The sequence below is a fragment of the Anas acuta genome, chromosome 5, assembly GCF_963932015.1.
Source record: "Anas acuta chromosome 5, bAnaAcu1.1, whole genome shotgun sequence".
Classification (NCBI taxonomy): Eukaryota; Metazoa; Chordata; class Aves; order Anseriformes; family Anatidae; genus Anas; species Anas acuta.
The window spans coordinates 62,357,193-62,381,033 of NC_088983.1; the positions used below are offsets into that span (position 1 = coordinate 62,357,193).

Genomic DNA, 23,841 nt, shown 5'->3' on the forward strand with positions numbered 1-23,841 from the left:
AACATCTTCATCCATAAACTATTCTCTGACCGCATCTCCTTTGGTGTAAGTTTGTAACACCCTCCCCTATCAGGCAATGTGGCACAGAAAGAGCGAGGGTCCATGCTACTGCTTGCCTGTCCTTTCATTGCTCACCCATGAAAGTTTGTTCATAAGCACATACACAGAAAAGCCTTTTTTTTTTTTTCTTATGGCAAATATCCCATGTAATCAGAACAGAGAATATCACAGAACTTCAGGTGTTCAAAATACATTCTAAGAGCATTATTATTCAAATTTTAGTATTTCCTAAGATGACAACAAATTGAACAAAGACCGTGTCTGTGATGCTCATGGCAGCCCTTGGTTCAGAGTAGAGCTCCTGTGCCCAACTGTGATTTATTGTCAACAGCATAAGGAATGAGCAGGAACATTACATTGCCGTAGAGCAGCCAGGAGGTGATGGGAGGAACAGCCAAGGAAGATGTCTCCTAGCTAAACAGATTTGTTAATCTGCCACTGGATTTGTTAATCAGTTAAATTAATTTAGATTTCCAACGTTTTATAATTACATTCCTCATTAGAGGATGCTATCCAAGAACAAACAAGTACGGGATTGGTTTGGACTATACAGGAAACTTTCTTTCTGTTTTTCAGAAACAGATTTTTGGCAAGAATCATTCATCGGACACATTGACCGCTTACTTGCCCAAGCTCTGTCAGGTGGTTAAAAGAACAACCAACATTTCAAAGGAGAAAGTTAGCCTTCGTGCCCTAGTTACCTAGACCCTTCCTGCAGGACAGTTTCTTAGCATAAGACCATAATGAATGTGTTCAGGCCCAGGTGCTCCAGAGGAGTGTCAGCTACTGCTTGTGCTTTACACCAGGACCCTTCATTCCCACCAGTCATTGTTAACATTCATGCTGTTGGTTTCAGATTCACAGGCAATCACTTCACTATGAACAGCATGACAGCTGTAAAGCAGGATGGAGAATTTTTCTAGATGGTGACAAAGGAGGAGAAGAACAATCCCAACAACCCTAATCCTTTTTATTCAAAAGCCATAAACAAAGAATCTGTCTAAATCCCCTTACTGGGAGCTAAAGAACAAGTTGGGAAACTGTTGCAACTTATTGACATACAGTTATTACACCAATAAACAATCCAGAAGAGAATTCTATGCCATTCTCTTTCGTGGGGAAGTGGAAGAGGGAAAGAATTTTGTTGCACAAACGAGAAGTGAGAAAATGATGATGTTTTCCCACAGTAGAGCTTTAGCCAAAGCCGAAGGTGACCTGAGTAAATATTACTGGAAAGATGGAAAAGGCAGGAGGAAAGGAGGAAAAGGAAAATTATACGAGCTTATTATACCCTTCCAGTGATATGGCATATTAAAAAACACCAGCAAAGCTTATTGCATATTAAAAAGGTCATTATTACATTGCTTTTCTATGGGACTGTGTAATCTTAAACAAAACAGGGACTTAGAAAGTTCATTTTCTTTCTCAGGCTGTCTCTCCTACCTGACACATTTCCTGAGAAAATTCATTGAAATACTGTCAATGTACAGTTTCCCTGCTGGCATCAGTCATCACAGTATCTCAATGCTAGATTGGTACCACTCCAAATGGTACAATTTATAAGTTTGTCTTGAGAAAGCAGAATAAAGTGCAAAATTTCTCTCTCAAAATCTGAAGAGACACCTCTGCTAGTTACCTTAAGCTACCAATTTCACATCACATCGAACATTTTCAATTCTCGCATTCAGATGGTAAGATGAAGCACTTAGCATCTTGCAGGTCTGGGCTGCATGCAAACATCCTGCTCAAGGAAGATTACAGCTTTATTTGATAGGAAGGAAGACAGAAGACCTGCAAGCTATTACACATTTCAGCAGGTATGGTAGATTCAATCTCTAAACATCTTCGGTGCACAGATGATGATGGGGAAAAAAAGTTTTCCTTGAGACAAAGAGCTGAACTTTTGGCTCAATAAAGGGCTGTGCAAGCTGTGACCAAGAGAAGACTGCAGCCTCTCCTCAGAAGTGCTATAGATCAGTTAAAGACTGAACACTGTAAAGTATCCCTCAAAAGTTGCTTTCTGGCATGCATTTGCTGTCAAATCGACCTCGCAGTTTTTTGTGGAGGTTTTTGTGACAGGGGAAAGTAAAGGGAATATTTATTTCTGGCCAGAGATCACTACCTGTGTACCGAGCACACTCCCTCTCCATCCCAACATTTTTACCTTTCAAGCTGCAGGTTGGCAGATCTCAGGAGTTTTATGATGTGGCAGATTCGTGGTGACAAGCAGGAAGCAGGTGAGCCTGGCCAGGCTTCATTACCAACTACCATGATTAGTTTGTGAGAATTATATCCTAATTTTATTAATAAATAATAATAAAGGAAGTAGGGGATTAGAGTCTACTGTATTAATCTGCACAACATTGTAGCTGGCGTTGCTTTTCCACCTGACCTTGCTACAGGGCTGAAAAATAATAGTGTACTCTTACTACCAAAATGTTGCCACTTACCTCCTGTTTGAATTTGTATATGCTAACTTGAGCTAAAAGATCATACTCTGATTTTCTCTGCTGGATGAAAAGAATCCCTAATATTGTTTTTCTAGGTAGGTACATAGAGACTGGGACCAGCCTTGTAACTGCTAAGCGTGCTGCTTTCTAGCATAACTTCGTGGTTTCCAAAACAATAGATTCAAATACGAGGACAAGTGTCAATGCTCCCTGAACATCTCGAGCACAGCAAGGACAGCCCTAAGCTGTCTCTGTCCATGAGATTAGGAAAATGCCACCGTTTGTTCTGAAAGCCTTTGCACTTTTATACGAGTACACTCTGCTCCCTTTTTGCTCCTCAAAGTTAACAAAGACATGCCTGCGGGATGACTTCCCACAAATATTTACATATTTATGCTTCTGTCCTGTATTAGTCAGTGTTTCTGTCTGGAGCCTATAACCTTTGGTCAGGTCTGGGATCTGCCTGAACTTTCTACAGTTGTGCTGGAATAGATTTCTCCTGGCAGTCCCAAATACTTTGGGAAGGGGCAGGGTGGTTTTTATCCTTAACAGCTGTTAAGTCATCCCACCTCCGGGGTGCCTCTTGACTTTATGGGGTAAGCAGTGCAGAGAAGGGTAGCTCAGGGCCGTAGCCCACCAGGTGACAGGCAGCTGGTCTGCATTGCGCCAGGTCAACCCACATAGGCCAGGGCATGTGAGCTGGCCGAGGGGCAGAGAATCAGGAAGGAAAAAGCTCTCCTGGGGAAGACAAAGTCATCTGTGGTCATCCCTAAGGGAGGAAAACTGTCCTAGCATGAGAGCTCTCCGCTGAGAGGGTGTTCTGGCTTGGGGAAGCTCTGCAAAATGAGTAACTCCTACTGTGGCTGGGCTGGCACCACCACCTCCTGGGTGAAGGAGGGCACTGCCCGGGGCAGGAACAAACACAAACAGGGAAGGGGACTTCCTGAGCTGGCACTGCCAGAGAAAATGCACGGCACACCTTAGCCTTGGGGTACATCTCTGAGTTCACTTACATGATTTGGAAGCATAAAACCCATTCCTGTCAGCAGAGATTTTCTCTGAGGCCCATGCTCCTGCATCACCAAGAAGTAGCTGAAGTATCTCATTAAAACAAACAAACAAAAACAGACAATGAGAACTTACTTTGTCTTTTACAAGAGCAGGGGCTCAACAGACACCTTTCGCCTCTACAGCTTTCCACTGAAAAAATACTCTTGGATTGAGTTCTACAGGCAACTGACAGAAGTTGCAAGATCTTCAGTGCTTGTACTCATGGGGGACTTCAACTTCCCTGACATATCCTGGAAGCACAACACAGCCCAGAGAAAGCAGTCTAGGAGGTTTCTGGAGAGCATGGAAGATAGCTTCCTGATGCAGCTGGTTAGTGAGCCTACCAGGGGTGGTGCCCCGCTAGACCTTCTCTTCACAAACAGAGAAGGACTGGTGGAGGATGTGATTGTCGGGAGCTGTCTTGGGCAGAGTGACCACGAAATGGCGGAGTTCACTATTTTTGGCGAGGCCAGGAAGGGGACCAGTAAAACCGCTGTATTGGACTTTCGGAGGGCTGACTTTGAGCTGCTCAGGACACTGGTTGGCAGAGTCCCTTGGGAGGTGGTTCTGAAGGGCAGAGGGGTCCAGGAAGGCTGGGCGCTCTTCAAGAGGGAAATCTTAATGGCGCAGGAACGGTCTGTCCCCACGTGCCCAAAGACGAGCCGGCGGGGAAGAAGACCAGCCTGGCTCAACAGAGAATTGTGGCTTGAGCTTAGGAGAAAAAAGAGGGTTTATAATCTTTGGAAAAGTGGGCAGGCCACTAGGGAGGACTATAAGGATGTTGCAAGGCTGTGCAGGGACAAAATTAGACAGGCCAAAGCTCATCTGGAGCTCAATCTGGCTACTGCCGTTAAAGATAACAAAAAATGTTTTTATAAATACATCAACACAAAAAGGAGGACTAAGGAGAATCTCCATCCTTTACTGGATGCAGGGGGAAACCTTGTTACAAAAGATGAGGAAAAGGCTTGAGGTGTTTAATGCCTTCTTTGCCTCAGTCTTTAGCGGCAAAACCGGTTGCTCTCTGGATACCCAGTACCCTGAGCTGGTGGAAGGGGATGGGGAGCAGGATGTGGCCCTCACCATCCACGAAGAACTGGTTGGTGACCTGCTATGGCACTTGGATGTGCACAAATCGATGGGGCCGGATGGGATCCACCCAAGGGTACTGAGAGAACTGGCAGAGGAGCTGGCCAAGCCACTATCCATCATTTATCAGCAGTCCTGGCTATCGGGGGAGGTCCCAGTTGACTGGCGGCTAGCAAACGTGACGCCCATCTACAAGAAGGGCCAGAGGACAGACCCGGGAAACTACAGGCCTGTCAGTTTGACCTCAGTACCAGGGAAGCTCATGGAGCAGATCCTCTTGGGAGTCATCATGCAGCACTTGCAGGGCAAGCAGGTGATCAGGCCCAGTCAGCATGGGTTTATGGAAGGCAGGTCCTGCTTGACGAACCTGATCTCCTTCTATGACAAAGTGATGCGCTGGGTGGATGAGGGAAAGGCTGTGGATGTGGTCTACCTTGACTTCAGCAAGGCTTTTGACACCGTCTCCCACAGCATTCTCCTCAAGAAACTGGCTGCTCTTGGCTTGGACTGGCGCACGCTTCGTTGGGTTAGAAACTGGCTGGATAGCTGGGCCCAAAGAGTCGTGGTAAATGGAGTCAAGTCCAGCTGGAGGCTAGTCACTAGTGGCATTCCCCAGGGCTCGGTGCTGGGGCCAGTTCTCTTTAATATCTTCATCAACGATCTGGATGAGGGCATTGAGTGCACCCTCAGTAAGTTTGCAGATGACACGAAGCTAGGTGCGTGTGTCGATCTGCTTGAGGGTAGGAAGGCTCTGCAGGAGGATCTGGGTAGGCTGCACCGATGGGCTGAGGTCAACTGCATGAAGTTCAACAAGGCCAAGTGCCGGGTCCTGCACCTGGGGCACAACAACCCCAAGCAGAGCTACAGGCTGGGAGATGAGTGGTTGGAGAGCTGCCAGGCAGAGAAGGACCTGGGAGCGATGGTTGATAGTCGGCTGAATATGAGCCAGCAGTGTGCTCAGGTGGCCAAGAAGGCCAACAGCATCCTGGCTTGTATCAGAAACACTGTGACCAGCAGGGCTAGGGAGGTGATCGTCCCCCTGTACTCGGCTCTGGTGAGGCCACACCTTGAGTACTGTGTTCAGTTTTGGGCCCCTCGCTACAAGAAGGACATCGAGGTGCTGGAGCGGGTCCAGAGAAGGGCGACGAAGCTGGTGAGGGGCCTGGAGAACAAGTCCTATGAGGAGCGTCTGAGGGAGCTGGGCTTGTTCAGCCTGGAGAAGAGGAGGCTCAGGGGCGACCTTATCGCTCTCTACAGATACCTTAAAGGAGGCTGTAGTGAGGTGGGGGTTGGCCTGTTCTCCCATGTGCCTGGTGACAGGACAAGGGGGAATGGGCTGAAGTTGCGCCAGGGGTGTTTTAGGCTGGATGTTAGGAAGAACTTCTTTACCGAAAGGGTTGTTAGACACTGGAACAGGCTGCCCAGGGAAGTGGTGGAGTCACCATCCCTGGAGGTCTTTAAAAGACGTTTAGATGTAGAGCTTAGGGATATGGTTTAGTGGGGGACTGTTAGTGTTAGGTCAGAGGTTGGACTCAATGATCTTGAGGTCTCTTCCAACCTAGAAATTCTGTGATTCTGTGATTCTGTGATTCAGTCCACAGCAAAAGACAAGCCCCATCCAAATGCTCTCACTGACTCTGGCTTTGGATTGGACCCACATGTGAAACATAAGCAAAATATGCTCAGAGTCCTTTACCACATAGCAGATTACAGCAACAGCACTTTTTATTCATAAAAAAAATGGGATTATAACAAAGTGACACTGAGATGCCCAAGTCCTTCCTTTCCCCCTCTCCACACATTTAGGGGAAAAGTCAATGAGCCTGTTCTCACAGGCGTGATTCAATACCCTGCCCCTCAGCAAACATGCTTGCTAAGTCATCTCCTCAGCACAAAACTAAAACAAGCAAAGAAATATTTTTCCTCCAGTGTTTGTTACCTATTTATTTTCTGTTGCTACCTTTGTGCCTGCAGTCACACCAATGTCCCCCGAGCCCAGGAACCCCCTGATTTTGCATCTGCTGCCTTGCTTTGTAAACCCCAAAGGACTGCACTAGAGCAGCTCTTCCTTTGCAGCTGGCAGAGTTGTGGGATTTTTCATAGCTGGGTTGATCAGGCAGAATACCAGGAACATAAATAAGGGCTCCCAGACGGGACAAGGATTGGAACTGGGATGGGACATACCATCTCAGCTGTGCTTTCACCTGATACATGTTTGAAGAATTGGACCTTTAAGTGTCCTTTTTCTGACTTATTATTCCTCCAGATTTCTCTGTTTTTATCTTTATTTCTCTGTTGTTTTCTTGACTATTCATGGAAAGCAGACTACTGAAAGGTCACTGGCAGATTCAAATGGATTTTTGAAGGTGAGCAAATAGCTGCAGGTATTTATTCACTCAATTTCAAGCAGAAAAAAAATGTAAGCAACCTATTGGAAAACCAAAACTAAAACAGACAAAACCAAAAGCAAACAAACAAACAAAACTACAACTAACTGCACGCATGGGTAACCAACCAAGGCTACCTCACAGGCTTGTCATTCCAAACCTTACTATTGCTTCCTTACTGCTGGTAGCATCACATTGTGTATTGAAAGATGGCAACATCGTTGGAGCAAATTTTCACACTCTGGGCAATATAAGACCCATAAATAACAATTTATTGAATAAATCTCACTTCACTAGGTGTGACTTTCTGAAACTTGTATAATGTGTGAAATCATTTATTGCTTGGAGACTTGTTAAACAGGCAGCCACAAAAACCCATTGCATCTCATTGTTTGAAGCCTAAACCTCATCATTTATTTCTAAGCTGTTTTTTGGGTACATGCAGAAATCAAACCCTTGTAAAATCTTTTTAATTTCCTGCTCTGGTACTTTGGGCCCACAGACCGGACCTGTAAGATATTTCATTTCTTTTTTTTTTTTTTCCACATTACTGGTAAACTCCTTCAGTTTCAGCCATGATGCCCATAAACAAAATTCATGTCAGACAAGCCAAAGGTTCCAAGACAGACAGTTATTAGCTCAAAGCCAGAGTGTTTCATTTTAGACTTCATCCCCATTTAAATCATGAAACCCTCTGCAAGTATTGAATTTAAATCCACTTCTTACTGTCGCTTTCTTGGGGCCTTTGTCAAAGGACTCATTATTAGTTTCTCTTTTACAGTACCTCCTAGATCCCCGTGCTGTATCAAGTATAACTATGCACGCACACAGAGCAAGAAACATTCTCTGTCCTGGAGCATTTAGGATCCCAGACAGACCAAACAAAAGATAAGAAAGAAAAAAAAAGAAAACGAGGAGCTACATTTCCGGCATGCATCACACAGCGGGTCAGCGGGTTCAGAAGGAGAACTCGGGATTCCCAAGTCTTTATCCAGGGCCTTATCTACCACGTCAGATTATGTCATATTCTTTTTAGAGGAAACAAAACAACCTATATAATAAAGGCTGCATGTAGGTATATTAAAATAGATAATAAAGTACATGCATATAAACCTTTTTGTAAGGCACAGCACCATGCCCACCATCAAGATCAAGGTTCAGGGTACTCTGCCAAACCGCAACACTGAAAGAAGCAACTGGGAACTCTGAAGCAGTGCAATGGTTGGCAGCAGCACAGTATAGCCTTCATTTCCTCTGTACCATTTCAGTGAGTTTCCACTCAAATCATTGTGCCATTTGAAGGAACGCAGAACTGTGTCATTCTGACTTAGAGTCAGACCTGTGGGTGCCACTAATTCTGCTACATGACCAGTAAAATAGGAACAGGCAAGATGATGTAATTAAGCATGCAGTAGAAAAACAGTCAGAAGGAGCACATCAACAGTATTTTCAAAAGCCACCTGCCCCAATATTCATGGTGTGACTCACATATCTTGTAAGGTACTGCAGAAACCCTGGACTGGCTGCACAATCCTCACCAGGAGTTTTTCTGAAATTAAGTTATCCCAAATGGTCATTCAAACTAAGGGTTACTGACAGGGGACGGGATGAAATAAAATGTTCCTGTTGTTCTAGACTACAAAAAAGACTGCTAAGGAAATAACTTTATAACCTGAGAAGGGTCTGCAGCTTTAAGAAATTCTCCCCTAAAGGTTGTAAAGCTTTTACTATGCAAAGTATTTTTGCTATTATATACACTGGCGGCCACTAAGTGCAGCTATTATTTCTGGCGGTCATTCAGAGAAGGTCAGGACTGATAAAGTGTTTAAGAGAGTTTGTTTGGGTAGATCCATCTGTGTTTTTAACCACCCATACTGTCTTTCGTGTCCTTTTAAAAGATGCTGGATATTTCTGAATCTAAGAAATTATAGTCTTTGCTTTGATTTGCTATCTTTTATTATTTGCCATGCTATAGAGCAAAGAATGACTTCTTTGCAATGCCCACACTGACATATATAGATTACACAAGCATCTAAAAGGATTCTTTGCTGCAGGGAAGGGGTGCAGCCTACATGGAGCTCCCATTTTCTTGGTAAAGGCCACATGGAGTCAAGAGCTGTCCCTCTCCCCCTTCACACCTTGGGGTCAAGCACATGCCTCAGAAGGGCCAAGGACGGAGGGGTGGGGAGTTGCAATCACAGGGCAGAGAAATAAGAGGTACGTTGAGAGGGTGTAGCAAGGAGCGCAACAAAGAGTTTCAGAAAGTAAATGTTTTCAGGTTCTGTGAGCACCAGGAAACATAGCCTAACCAGCTGGGAAGGACCGTGTTAGCATTCTTAACAGTCACAGTGCATGAGTTTGGTAGTGCAGGATTTCAAACCTAGCCCCATTACAAACTCTCTGTACTGCATGGAGCAAACCCAACAAACTCTCAGCACCCTGATGGGTGGCTGTATGGCCAAAGGTGAAGCACCTCAGTGATGATCTCTGCTACTGTTCATGAGTACTTTGTTCCAAAACAGAAATGAAATATTGTTAGGACTATATTACTTCAAAATGTTGTGCAAACGTTTGTTGACTATGAAGCAGATAAGTACTGGTGTCACGATTTTACAGACAGGGAGCTGAAACAGAACAAGCAGCTCGTAGCTTGTGACAGGTAGAGAACGTGTTCCCCATTTGATGTAAATAACTTCCACTGACTTAAAAATTTTTTAAATCCTGCAGTTAGAGAATCTTCACATCTGACAGTCATTCTAGACATTTCTTTAAGCTTTTTGTGTCAAGAGCTAGCAGTGCCCTAACAGCATGAGGTTCAGGTTCCTTTGTCACTTACCTGAGCTTGTCTGCTACAAAAATCACACGCCGCTCCAACAGGAGAGAAGCAAAGATCCTGATGATCTGACGAACGCTGAGGCACTTGAAAAGACATTCAAAGTCCACGTGCTCCAGACGCGAGTCCATCGGCCGCCGCAGCTCAATGACCTGAACACATTTAACAAACATCAGTCAGTGTCACTTGCCGGGGCTGGCAGCACCAGAGGCACCCGGCACCCTGGCCCAGGCTTGTCTGTTGAGTGGGCACGGAGAACAGTGCCCATCCTTTGGAAACAGAGGCTGGTGGCACAGAACTCCAGAGAAATGCTGTATTACACAATTCACTATCAAGTAATTTTCTTCCCAGAATCCAGTTCTGTGCACTAAATCTGCTATCGTTTGCTGGGGATGCATAACTCTGCCTTCTAAACATCCTGTCAGAGATGTAAAGCTTGGCTGAGTCAACAGGAGGAAGCAAGCAGCAAACTGGAAACACTGGAACTGGAAAGCTTGCAGGGTTAAAACAGCCATAAAGACAAGGTAAATTTGGTATCAACAGAGCTAGCAGTTCAAATTCACATCTAGATGGAAGTCAAGGACTGAACTTAAGTGTAGTGCAAAATTTAATAACATTTTACTTCATTTTCACTCCTTTATGACACATAAGTCACTAGCTAGTGTTTATAGCCTTTTTTTGTCACAAACATGTACATATATATATATATATACTTAACTGGGGAGTCAGGACAAGGTCTTAGATGGTGACTTGTGACATCCCTTTAAAGTCTAATTTTCATACTTCATCCATGACCTCGGGCCCTCTCCTTCCTTTTCTCAAATGCCTTTTGCTTGATTCGATTATTATATCTTCCTTTATTATATCTCTGCAATTGACATGCTCAGATGTGGAGCTTGAAGACAGAGGACAGAAAAAAAGAAGACAGAAAAATAACATGAAGAAGAGAATAAGAGAAGAAGAAAAATACGAAGTGCAAGACAGCAAATGATGAACTACGGAGGAATTTGAGGAAACAGAAGGGAAAGGGGAAAAGCTGGCCAACTTAAAGCTGTGCTGAAATCTCTGTAGACATATTAGCAGGAACATATATGCATCTCCTTCCCACATGTCCAAAAATCACTGTCACTTTACTGCTTTAAACCACTTCTGTGTTTTCCTGCGCATGACACCACATTCCACTAGCACAGAGTATTGCTTGAGTAGCAATAAACTTGAGTAGCCCTTACAAAATGCCTCACAAACACACTGTTTTAAGGATATGATCAGCAGCAAGACCGCAGGACACTGAAACTAAACCAGTTCATACCTATTAAGTTGCAAAACTGTTAGTGAACTAATGACATAGGACTCTAAAAAGTCATTCTTATAACAGTATTTGTGTACTGTTAACTGATTTTTTAAAGAAATACATAAACATTAGAGCGACAGTATTACATAGCCATCGGTGTGCTGCTGCCCCAGACAACAGACAGAACCAAACCGTGGAATGGTGACATACCATTGATACCTCTTAGGGAAATGTTGCCTGCTTACCCTTTCTCACATTCAATAAAGGTGTCCACTTCAATTCCTTAGCACTGGCTTTGGAAGCTCAGATCATATTTACATGCCAAATCATGAGGAGTTAGTTTTGCTGCAAAACTTCCAACACTAAAATCTTGCTGGGAGTAGGATGCAAATGCAAGTTACGGCAGCTCTTACAAATGCCATGGATGTTTTCTGTTGCTTGGCAAAGCCTTCTGCTTCAGTCTGCTCTTTACAAAGAAACATACTGTCTACTTCCCAATTAATCATCATATTTGTTTAGGCCAGAGGAGCCACAATGGAAGGACAAGATTCTGTTCCTAATTAAACCAATGTATTCTATTTAAACAGCAAGTTTGTACTAGCATAACAGAGAGCAAAGCTCAGCCAGAAAAAAAGAGTTGTTTGTTTGTTTGGAATCATCTCAATATTTTCTCTGGGAGAGTTCAAATGCTTGAGCAGATCCATGGTTCCCAGATACATTCACATCGAAAAAGCACTGTCAGATCTTAACACTGTTACACCGATCAGCCTTTCAATTTCCCTTTGCTTCTCCAGGAGAAAATGCATGTGACTTAAAAATTCCCTGCAAGTCACTGTTACACGGCACCCTTTACATTTCATCCCAAGTGACTTCCCAGGTCCACTCCACCGGCATTACACTTGGAGAAAATATGGTTCAATGTAAAAATAGAAATAGTGCTGTAGAACTAACCCTAGGGGTTGTAAAATAACCCTAAAAAGTTTATTTTTTCCCAGCTTTCACTAAGTGGGCCAAATTCTATTCTTATCTCCAGTAATATAATTGCTCTATACAGTTGCCCATCTTCATGGAGCTGCTGCATCCTAACATCAGGACATGCAGAGTTCAGAATTTGTCATGCCAAATTGCTAGTAAGCCTCAAGCTACAAAAAAAACAAAACTTTAAATTACCAACACCCTCATTTCTAGTAAGGTCTATGTTTTCTAATGGTAGGTTTCTACCTACTTGAGTCAGTAAAAAAATGAAATTTTTACATGCGTGCACATACACACAGAAACTTTAAATGGCCTGCTTTTCCAAATATAGAATATTGATTTGAGGCCGAGGTAAAAGGAATTTATTTCCAAGAAGATTCATTTCCAAACTTACATGTATGCTAGCTTATTATCTCTGTGATAAAACCCAAGAATGCTGTAGTTCTGTTAGATGCACTAGGCCAGGCATACTAGAACTTTTTTTTTTTTACACACAACTTATTAAAAAATACAAATACATAACGATAATTTGGTTTATAATCATCAGCTGGAATAAGCTTTAATGTATTAACACTGGTGCAGCTCCTGCACTTCTCTTTTTAAGGAGTACCATCCCACGTGGCTTGCAGTATTCTGTGCCTCTCCTCCTGTTTTAATTTTGCTGTTTGTTATTGGAGTGATGGGAGGAAAGGCTTTGGTTCTTAATGTTTGCTGTTGCTTTTTACCTCATTTCCAGCTCCAGGTAGAAAGGTTTTGACTTTGATTGTCTTTCCAGGTGCAGGAAAAGGAGATTCCATCAGACTCCTCATAAATGGATAAACCAAGGCAGCAGAAATGCCCCTTCTCCTTTCAACCTCATCCAGGATCTAATCCATTGGTAAGACATAAGAGAGAAAAGAGACAGAACATGTCAGCACCACATACATTTTTAAAACAACTTCTGACCCATATGTGCCTAAACACATGGCAGATCTAAGTTTAATTCTAATTTCCATACATTTCTTTGCTATCATTAAACTTGATCCTACGATAATGATCCATCCTCTAGTTACAAAATGAAGCCCTTTGTGAATGCAGTTGAAAAGAGAGACAAGGAAGAAATAACAAACCTGGAAAGCTGAAAGAAGACGTGGCAAAGATGGATCTATGTTGTTGGGATTTGGCCCAAACAACAGGGTGAGCTGAAGAACAGAAAGATCAAGACAAACCCCATGATCACAGGCCAGGTGAGCGTAAAATTGCAGTTGTAAGCCTGATATTTGCATTAAGGAGGGCAGCTTTTCCATTGCAACTTATTGGGCAGGAAAAAGCCAGACCAGCAAGAAGAGCAGACCTGCCACACTATGATGCCAGCAGGGCTCCACCAGGAGAGCCTTGGAATAGGCCTGGCTGTGGTGACAGTCACTTTGCAGCCTGTGCCAAGCTGAAGACGGCTGTGAGCAGCCTCATGAAGCAGCGTGCCCAGCTGTTTACACTGGGTGCCTGCACGAAGGTCATTTGCTGTTTGACATGACGCAGAGCAGGCAATCTAGTTTTGAAAGAAGCAGATGGAACTTCTTACAGATAGAGAGGACTATTATTTTCTTCTCTCTTTGGTGACACAGGCCGATATAAATTAGATCACAGCTAAGTTTTCCCACATTAGACAGACCATATAGATGATAAACCTAAAGAAGATGAGAAAGCAAGCTTCAAAGCAGTTAGTGGTTTGACCTGAAAGAGTGATCTTTTAACCACCACTCCAGAGCAAAAGGCCATACAAGCGTTAGTGGGTCTAAGCCATGCATTTTCCCTTGTTTTTCTTGGAAATGCTTTTTCACTGAAACAGAACATTAAAACATACTTAAGTGCAAGCTGGTGACTTCCAGAGGTAGCTGATGACATGAAATGCCAGCACTAGTGCATAGTTTCTCCTCCTTCTTTGCAGCATACTAAAGGCCTAACTCTAAAGCAAAGTTGCAGACAAAAATGTTTCATCCAAAACCTTCCCAAATGCATTGTTTGGAGCATGTGTTTAAGACCCATGCTAAATCCAGTCCGAATCTGGAGTCAGCGCTGGGCACTGCCAAACAACCTGCTCTCACCCTGGCACCTACCTGTACCTCCTGGAGGTGACCAGCCCTTTGCAGGACAGAATGGCTGTGTCTGGACTGCAGTGGGGATTAGGTCTTTTTGTGGCCCAGCCCCTCCCTGAACCCATAAATTGAAAAAGAGTGTAGGTGTATTACAACCTCATTCAGGGCTTCATATGTAATTCAGCGGGAGCCTTCCCTCCCGTACCAAGATCAAGACTTTGAGGGCAATTTCATCAGGGCCTGCTTGCCAGGATGCCTGGGATCAGCCCCTGATGAAACCAGTGAAATTACACTCACCAGTCAGCCTCTGGTTCACTTTGACTGGATGATCAGACACTTTTTTTCAGATTACAGATTTAACTGGGAAAGCAGATTATTTGCAGTTTTGGCTTGACCTTTCCTGCCTGCTGCAGACTTTATACCCCAACTGCAGAGATATTTGGTTGTAAGCAGGATACTTAAATTTTCATTTTTCATACCCTCTGCTTTTTTACCCTCTCCTAAAGTTTCCTTTGAAAATCAATGCCCTACCAAAATTAGACAAAAAACATAAAACCAAAGAGCCTCACAACCTCTCTGCATAGTTTCCAAGATTGTTATTTTTGTGAGCTGTGCTATCAACCCAGAACAATGCATTCTGTTTCGCTCACAGATATCTGTGTTTAGATACATATTATGTCTAAGGGTCACCGTTATAAACCCCTGGTTTCAGAGCTTTATGAAAGAAGTCAGAAGCAGAACTAATTAACTATTTCAACCCAATTGTTTTTCTCCACACAAGATTTGTGTTAAACTAAGTTTTATCTGGAAAGGCTTGAAACCAGCTTTGATGAAAGATAACATTCTGTATGATTACTAGATCATATGAACATTATAAATGCCATGATTTTTATTAACTTCAATGGTTTACATGTTTGTTTCAACTTTATTCATTTAAAAAATGTACAAGCAAAATTTGTGTTTAAGTTCTGTGAGGCTCCTTGTAACTGAAGTGAAAATCTCTGGCAAATTAAAACATTTCTGTGAATACTGTATAGAAATTTGAAAAGGGGGAAGCAACCATTTGACATTAGACACATCATTGTTCTCCACAGATCACCAGTGAATCCTATATGGTTCTCTGAGGTGCTCACTGGATTTTGCAGGACTCTGTCAGAGGACCGGAGGCCCTAAACTGGCAGCCAGAGAGACATTTGAAATGTTAATCAATTGACAATTGTTTTAATAGTTTAATAACCTTTTGTCTTACAAAAGAATAATGCTTGTGGCTTTGAAGCTGACTGGCAGTTAACTGTTTCTATGGTTATTCAATCCCTATTTAGCTGTAATGCTTTGTTTATGGTCTCAACACTCTTGAGTCAGAAATTTATTACCTAGGTAAATCACATAAGCATATGATGCAAATTTGGATTCATTGATGTAGAAGCCAATTAAAACATTATCCACACTTCCTTAGCCTCTTAGGATGAAAAATTAAAATAAAATAAAGTCATGTCTATGTTGTAAAGCATATAGACTTCACGGATCAAATTGTCTTTTTTCTTAACCTCATTATTCCACAGGGTACTGGAGTAAAAGTGGTACTGGCCCATCTGTGGTACTGTGGGTGCCAAGAATTACAGCTTAGCAGAGAATGGCTTCAGAAAACAATGGAAAATGCTCTAGTCATCCAGATCATACAGACACCCAGATGTTTTTTGAATCAAGTTCTGCCTCAGTCACAGAAGTAAGAAGGCATTCTTTGATGAACCCAATAATAGGGATGGAATATCCAAAACAGCAACCATAAAATACAGTTATCTCCCATCAAAGGAAGAAATTCTTGTCTGGTTCATTGATGTGACTATTTCACAGTAAACATTCAAAACAATATTGAAAAAAATCCTCTCACCTTGGAAAATAGGTCAAAGCACCCCAGCCGGCTGATGACACAATAAACTTCAGGTAGGCGTGGCCCTTTTCCACTTGGCTGATAACAGTAAAAAGGAGATTGAAATTACATATTAATTTGGAGCCATAGGGAAATACACTTATCTCTCTATTTACACAATTGACCATAACGTGACATCTTTTACTATCCATTTCTCCATCAAAATAGCTACTTTTGGAGAAGCATCATATTTCTTCCATAACACAGGAGGCTAAAAAGCATAGATATTGCTTACCCACTTTGGAAATCACAGCACATTGGAGCTGTATTCCAACATCGCGCTGACTTGCAGCCACGAAAGCACATTTAACTACGAGTGCAGCTCATGCCTACGCTATCGCTGTCCTCTACTCCTGCTGTGGCATGAGAAGTGAGGCCACCCTGGGGCCATGTGCTGGGAGATGAGAATTGTAATGCCAGAAGTTATTGTGGCTTTAGTTCCCAACACGCTCTGTGGTGTTCAGAGAGAGCTTGACTTACAGAAAGCAAGCTCACAGACCTAAACAAAGGCAAGTTGCGTGAGCTAAGTCATTAACTTGTTCAGATTCATGCAAGATAAATATAAAACCCATAAATAACTTAAACCGTGGCAAGTATAAATCAACGATGCGTATCTCCTCCCTTCTAAAAGCTATCAAAATGGTTCTCTATAACCATCCTATTGAAGATATTTCCTAGAGAAGCACATTTCCTACCAAGCACTTTAGAAACCCATCCTCACTGGCAAAGTTCTCGGAGCAGAGAGCTGGGCTGCCCGTGTCCTGCATACCTACAATGAGCACAGATGGCTGACACGTCCACGCACAGCAGCTTCCCACCTTATTATTAATTAACACTGTGATAAAGGATCTCAGAGTCACCACTTCCATCTGCTTCTGCCCACTTGTATATTTAGCCAAAGTGGCTGACCATCTCCTATGGATCCGCATAAAAGGCCAGTATATTTTTGTCTCATCCTTAGAGTCTGCTGATCCAGTGATTAACTTTCCCCCAGTGTGTTTGGCGTTTACATGCCACGCACATGGCAATCAAGAGAAACTGAGGGTAGCTGTGCTTTTGGAATTGGAATACTGCAATCTAGGCTTGGACAGTCAGCAGGTGCCTAGCCTGTTACAATAGAGACCACGAAAAAATACCAGGGCTAAGTGAATACAGATGAGGCTATTTCTGGATCCAAACCTGCTCACCACACGTCATGTCTCTGAAAAAGCAGAACCCTTTTTTGTCCATATTAGGTATAAAACCCTTTCCAAAGGCACTGAGTGATTATATCAAGCATGTGGGATTTTGGTTAAAATCATTGTGTCAAATCTGCAGGAATGCCGAAGCCATGCCAGGAGTCTTGGATAGCTCCCAACCAAGAGCTGTCTCACTGAGTGCCAGTAAAAACATCACATTCCTGGGTCATCTATGAGACCAGAAACAATAACTGCTCAGTGCTTACTCAAAGATTCTGCTTTATGAAATAGCATTGTTTTCAAATGTTTTAAAAGCTCCATGTCTCAGAGCTGGGACTCTTCTTCCTCCCACTCATCAGATAGGACATCCTTTTCTGCTGTTTCAGAGACTTTTCCTTGCAAACAGCACAGCTTCCCGAGTGCATATGTATCAACTGTAAGAGACAGCAAGTAAAAGCCTCAGGCAGAGCTATTCTGAGAGGCAGGATTTCTCAAATCTCTAACTCTGGCAACTCTTCACATAGCCTCCCCCCTCAGCCATCAGTTTACACCGCAAAGACAGATCTAAAACACCTGTTCATTGTGCTGTAGATTGTTTCTTTCCCAGAAAAATAAATAAATAAAATAATAGTTGTATCAGGTAAAGCACTAATCTTAACTTCGCTGTCCACACACCTCCTTTCTCTGCCTGGACTCACTTCCCTTCACTAGCAGAGACTTAGCAGAGGCTGCATCCAGCAACCATGCTGGTTTAACCTCTCTCCTTCTCAGAAGAGAGTGCTTCCAGCTTGCAGGCTGTGCTCTGCAAGGTAGCTACAGCCTTGCAGTCACGTCCTCCACTGCTCACTCTTCCACGCAATCAGTCAGCCCAGTTCGGGAAAGATGCGTGCTAAAGGAGCGGCAAGCTGAAAGGCATCAGACTGACTCTGCCTTCATATACTGCCTTCCCCCTAAAAGAAGAGGGATGGAGGGAATGGTGTTTTGGTTTTGATTTGTTTTTGATTTGTTTTCAGGGAGCCCAGGATATTTTAAGCCTTAGCCCATCACAAATGAAAACACTGATGAGTTTTGTTGATAACAGGAGACAGATTCCCAAGAGCATGAACATAAACTGACAAGAACTTGGCTATGAGACGGAAGAGCTGAGATTTGCATCAGGGCTGATCCACAAGTGGCCCACACCAGTCTTGTTACAACGAGTTTAATCTGAAGTTTGCTGAAAAAAGCCCCCTCCAGAACCTGCTTTTTCCTCTGCCTTTGGTAGGAGAAACAGAAGACCTTTTTTCCCTACAAACACGCCTGTCACTTTTCTCTCTCAAAGCACACCTCCATGCCCAGGTGCTTGAAATCCAGGGGAGACCTTTAGAGATGTTGCTATTCTCAGTAAAAGGGGATAGTAGAAAGATCTAATATCTCTGGTATATCAGTCAATTTCCTTTTATATGAAAGCGCATACTTCTCATATCCAGTGACCAGGAAAGATGTTAACACGATTGCCTTGGAGGTAGCAAAATGTAACTGGAAAAAACTCCATGGGATCTATGAAAGTGCAGATTGTTTGCAGTGGTACAATAGGTCACATTCCACGAAACAAGATAATATAAATACATTTTAAAGGGATACTGCACAGGATTTGTTATACAAACAGAACATAATTGTCATTGTATCCCTTGAGGTATTTTGGCAGGGTTTTAGACCCTGCTCCCAGAAGAGGGTGGAAGAATCTGGAATCCAAAGGTGAAAGAGGGAAAGTGGAGCTGTTTGTTCATATCACAACATGCCGAAGAAGAACAAGGCTGACAAAAAGTTCAGTAACAAACAAGTAATTGTTTTGCAAACACAGGCATCAGGACACCGAACTCTGCAAAGAGACAGATATAGGAAGCTGGACACTACCTCACAGTTGGACAGATCGGTCCATCTGACCATGGAGCCTATTGCCAATGACTGCCAAGTGCTCTAGAAGGTGTGAGAAACCTCGAGCTGAACATTATGAGTGCTCCTCTCCAGGGAAGATTCTCTACGGAGTTCTCCTTGCAGCAGTTGGCTTACCTTGAAGCAGAGTGGCTTATAAGGAATTCAGGATTTTCATACAGCTCTGTATTGTGCAGTATGGCCCCATCTTTCTCCTATGCAATGTTTGCTGACAAACTTCTTACAGTTCCCAAATTATGGTTAGTGTATTTGACAGAAGTTGTGGGTTGGGAATCAGACTGCTCAGAGAAGATGCTGTGTACTCCTGGGCATTAGAGCCACCCTGACTGCACTTTTCAGAAGTTGCTCAGGGAACTGCACAGACAAACACAAAAATATGCTTTAAAGCCCAAGCCTCTGGCATATGAACGGTATCTGCAGAATTCACCTGCTCCTTGTTGCCTGTGGAAATTCTGTAGTTGCATAGAGAAAAAAAGAATGAACATGGCTTTAAATACAAGTATCTCACTGAGGTACACCTCCATGAGACTGTTCCACCCGTGCGCTGAGATTTGCAGGGGACAAGAAATCGCTTCTCTGTGAGCACAACTGAGCACTGCGGGGAAGGCATTTATTTGAGGTAACAACTCCAACTCCTCTGTTTCTCCCAGCAAGGCAGAGAGATTCTGTGGGACTCAAATAACAGCAGATCTCTGCTTCTTTTGCTATTTCCTCACACCGAGAAGTGCTGAGATGTTTCTCTGCAGCTTCAAAAACCTTCTTTCTTGCTATGTCCCAGGCTGTGCCAGTTTTGGTCTCAGAGGGCAGGATTTGCCCCAGAAAGAGAACAGTTAGTATTACTCTTCTTTCCTCTGCTGGGTAGGCTGTACCAGTGAGATGAGACATATCAGCTTCTGCATATCAGGTATTGGAACCAGATGAAACATCTTGAATTAAGTGATCTTCCAGGGCAGCAGCAGATCTGCTTTTTAACAGGCTCTATAATTAATAGATAGGTTTAGCAGAAGAGTATGTAGTTTTCCCATTTTTTCAAATTATTTTTTTGCTGACTGGTTGATTGATTTTTGCCAATGGCAACAGAGGATAAAAACAATTCTCTAATGCCTTCTCAAAACACCATTTATATAGAAGGATGCAGTATTGATTTTAATTCTGAGCCTGGTATTTCCTACCATGCTAACCTGTCTTCTGCCCTATCTGAAAGTCCATGTTCTATTTTTACCTTGCCTTTAATATAGGGTGGATTTCACAGAGCCTTAAGAGAGTAAAACATTAATCTTTCACTGAAAAACTAACTCAACATTCCTGCGTATACATCTTTTTCACTGTGGCTATTTCTTCAGTGTCAACTTGATCATGTTTTGCATTTCACAAACATAAGCTCTGTGAATGACTCTGAACTTGCTGACATTTCCATAAATACAAAAGCCTTAAATCACCTTGATCTGGTAGAGTGAAAACATTCCATAATTTGATTCTAGCCAACGTTTGCTGAATGCACATTATCATCCTTTTAAACGACAACGCAAAAAATAACTGAATTGTGCTGCTGCACTACATCTTGTTATGCTTATTTACATCAGCCAGGATATACTCTAGGTGCTCCACTTTATCTCTGAATCACCTCCTGACCAGCCCTAGATTTACTGTAACACAAGCCTTCACTGACATTTCCTTTCCACAGATCAACCCTGTTGTTTCAGCCCATGCTTACAAACTTTGTTACACAGAGTAAGCGTGTCTCTGTGATGCTACCTAAAGCAAATACCGCCCACAGAATTGATAAACAATTTTTCCATGATGTTAGTTTAAATGAAACCTCTTACAAATAGAGGACCTCCCAGACAGAGCATCTGCTCTCTGCATGACAAAACTCATTGCCACAGAGACTTGAGTAAGAGCAGGGTCATGTACCAGAAGCATGCAGAATGGAGGGTGCTGTTCTAATATCAGCGAGTTGCTCTGTCTACCTGAAACCTCTGAAAGCTATTGAAGGCAGGTGTTCCCTGCTTGGAAAGATGGGAAATTATGCCAGAGAAGGAAAGAAGGGGAAAAGGCCAGTGTCCTTTTCTCTTAGATGGGGTATACCTATTTAACAACCTTGCAATATTGCTGCAGATACTCATTTTGCAGAGAGCATGCAAAAGTCTCTTGCAGTATTTATTATCCATATAAGCTCTCCAGCCAAGTGCAGTCAACTGTCCTGTGACTAGTACAGGAGCTACGACTCCCTGGCTAGTCATTCACAACCAGCTCCAAATCTATCCAACTGGTGATGAGTGTTGGCTAGTGCAGGGATGGCCAACTGCTGTATGCTTTGCTGCCATCCCGTACGTTCTGCAGGAATGGGCAGAGAAATGTGTGTTTAAACTGTGCTTCACGTGGCTTAATAGACTTCACAAATCGTCATGTAGTTTTCTTCCTCCCATAACACACATGCACATGGCCATGCTCTCATTTTATCTGTCGACCGGCCTGTTTTCCACGTGATGAGTACAGTGACGACACAGAACTGTTGAACTGGGTCCCCTTCCCACCAACTGATTACCCCTGGTGGCAAGGACTGAAAGGGAGTCTGAGAAGCGAGACTTCCTGGCACAGGCATCATATTATTGCATGGTCCTGAAACAATGCTGATGGTGGTCTGCTCTCTGCCATCATTACGCCACCCTGGCCAGTAGGAGCACATTTACCTACATCTCAGATATGCTGCAGACTGATTAGGCAGTGCTGGCAGAGCACTTTGGGGATGTAAGCAGCTGTCCAAGGAATAAACGTTACCCACAAATGTTTAGAAATACCACGTTTGCCTTTGTTTGCAGTGCTGTAGTATTTCTGCTTCTGCTTGAAAGCATGGGATATAAAGAACTTAAAAGGAGGGCTCCCACACAAGAAACTTCCCACATTCTTATGAATAGCTGAAAGGACTTGGAATCTATTTGATTCAGACAGGTATTTCAAAGTCTTATTATACTTGAGCTCCTTGGGTTTCTGAATTGCAGAGTAAGCAAACCAGTTTTGTTGTAACACAATGAGAGGCAGCCTCAAAGTTCAGACTATAGTCTTGAGATGTTGTTTACCAGAACTGTGCAGTTTGAAATGAAGGTGTGTACTTACCAGCAGCCTCCTGCAATAGCCAAACCTCCGGCTCCCATCTTCCCCAGTCAGCATGAAAGAAAAGGTCTCACTAGAAGGAAGTAAATTGTCCAGATCTTACTATCAGAACTACAGCATAGCTATGAGGTAGAGCATTTTAAAAGGGATACTACCTTATCCTGTGAGAGATTCTACCCATTTGAGGGTCTTCTCTCCACCTGCCTATCATATGGGCATATGCCAGGGCCAAATTCCATCAGCATTAGAGCAAAAATGTCTGCATGGTCCTGGACAACCTAGCTACCTTCTCACAACAAGAAAGATGTGCTGAATTTCAGTGACATGGCAGTCCCATTCATACTGCAGAAGGAACGCAAGAAACAGATTTTGAGAGCAGTATTCAAATGCTGCATTATCCCTTACCTTTTAGTTAGATCCTCTTTTTGGACTGTGCCTTGTTTAAAAGGGAGAACCCTAGATCTTCTCTAAGAGTAGAGAAATCATTTTCTAATCCAAAAATAACATAGATTTGTAAAATCTAGTTCATTTTATATCCTTGTCTGGGATAAGTACTATTTGTGACAGAGAAGTACAGCAACAGTTTAAGGCTATAATTACAGCACAGGCCCAGAGATGTGTTTGTGAATTTGCACATGGGCTGATAAATGTTCCTGGCTACTTTGCAAGTTTGAAATTGCTTATATTAAACACTTCTTCTTCATGCTGCAGTGCCGGGGTTTATACAATTATAGCAGAATATGCTATGGATATCTTGTTTCACAAACATTGGCTCATGGAAGCTCTGCCTAGCACACAGCAGCAGCAGCAGCAGAATGCTGTGTAAGCAGGGCTGCATGCTGCTCCCACCAATGTTGCTCACGCAGGTCTCTGCTTCTTCAGTGTGTTCAATACTTCACTGTTCAGGTGCTTCCAAGTATTGAATAATATAGCCAAGCAACACAGAATATAGCATGGTTGTGTTGTACGTGATATGTGTAAGCCAATAAAATGTTCCATATGCACTCTCTTCTGCAGTAATTCCTGCAGGTGAATGCTAATTCCTTGTCATCACCGAAAGCCCATTTAGACACACTCCAAATGTGCCTTATTTCACACTACACTTATCTCTCAGCATAGGAAGACAGTGCTCTTCTGCTGGCCCAGAGCATGTCTCCAAAAAGTTCTTGGAACAGCATTGCTGTGAGAAAACAAAGAGGTGCCCTGAAACATTAGGTAAGCACTCTGGGGTAGATGACTAGGGCAGGTAGTGGGCAGGGCCCTGCTCTTTTTAAGATTTATTTTAAATACTTCCATTTACACTTCTGAATTTGACCCTGAGAGGAACCTTCAAACTTCTTTTCCCTCAGCCACACAGGCCTGTAAGCCAGGCTGACTGGGGACCTTTAAAAAAAAAAAAAAAAAAAAGTAACACAGCTGCTTGAGCCTGAAGTGGCAAAGTCTCAAACTGCTGCTTCCTTAATTGGGCATCAGC

At 43.0% G+C, this 23,841-nt stretch overlaps 2 protein-coding genes across 7 annotated transcripts in view; both read right to left on the reverse strand.

The window, feature by feature from the left end:
• The window catches only part of RPL27A (ribosomal protein L27a), a 53,289-nt gene that overhangs the window by 18,504 nt on the left and 10,944 nt on the right, over positions 1-23,841 (reverse strand). The window lies entirely within an intron of this gene.
• DENND2B (DENN domain containing 2B) overlaps positions 1-23,841 on the reverse strand; it is a 150,232-nt gene that overhangs the window by 13,622 nt on the left and 112,769 nt on the right. For all 6 annotated transcript variants that reach the window (XM_068685254.1, XM_068685258.1, XM_068685255.1 and 3 more), the window contains 4 exons: positions 22,371-22,440; positions 16,102-16,179; positions 12,861-13,001; positions 9,873-10,021 (listed from right to left, as the gene is read on the reverse strand). In XM_068685254.1, coding sequence (XP_068541355.1) covers positions 9,873-10,021; positions 12,861-13,001; positions 16,102-16,179; positions 22,371-22,440 — 438 coding nt within the window. The remainder of the gene's footprint in view (positions 1-9,872; positions 10,022-12,860; positions 13,002-16,101; positions 16,180-22,370; positions 22,441-23,841) is intronic.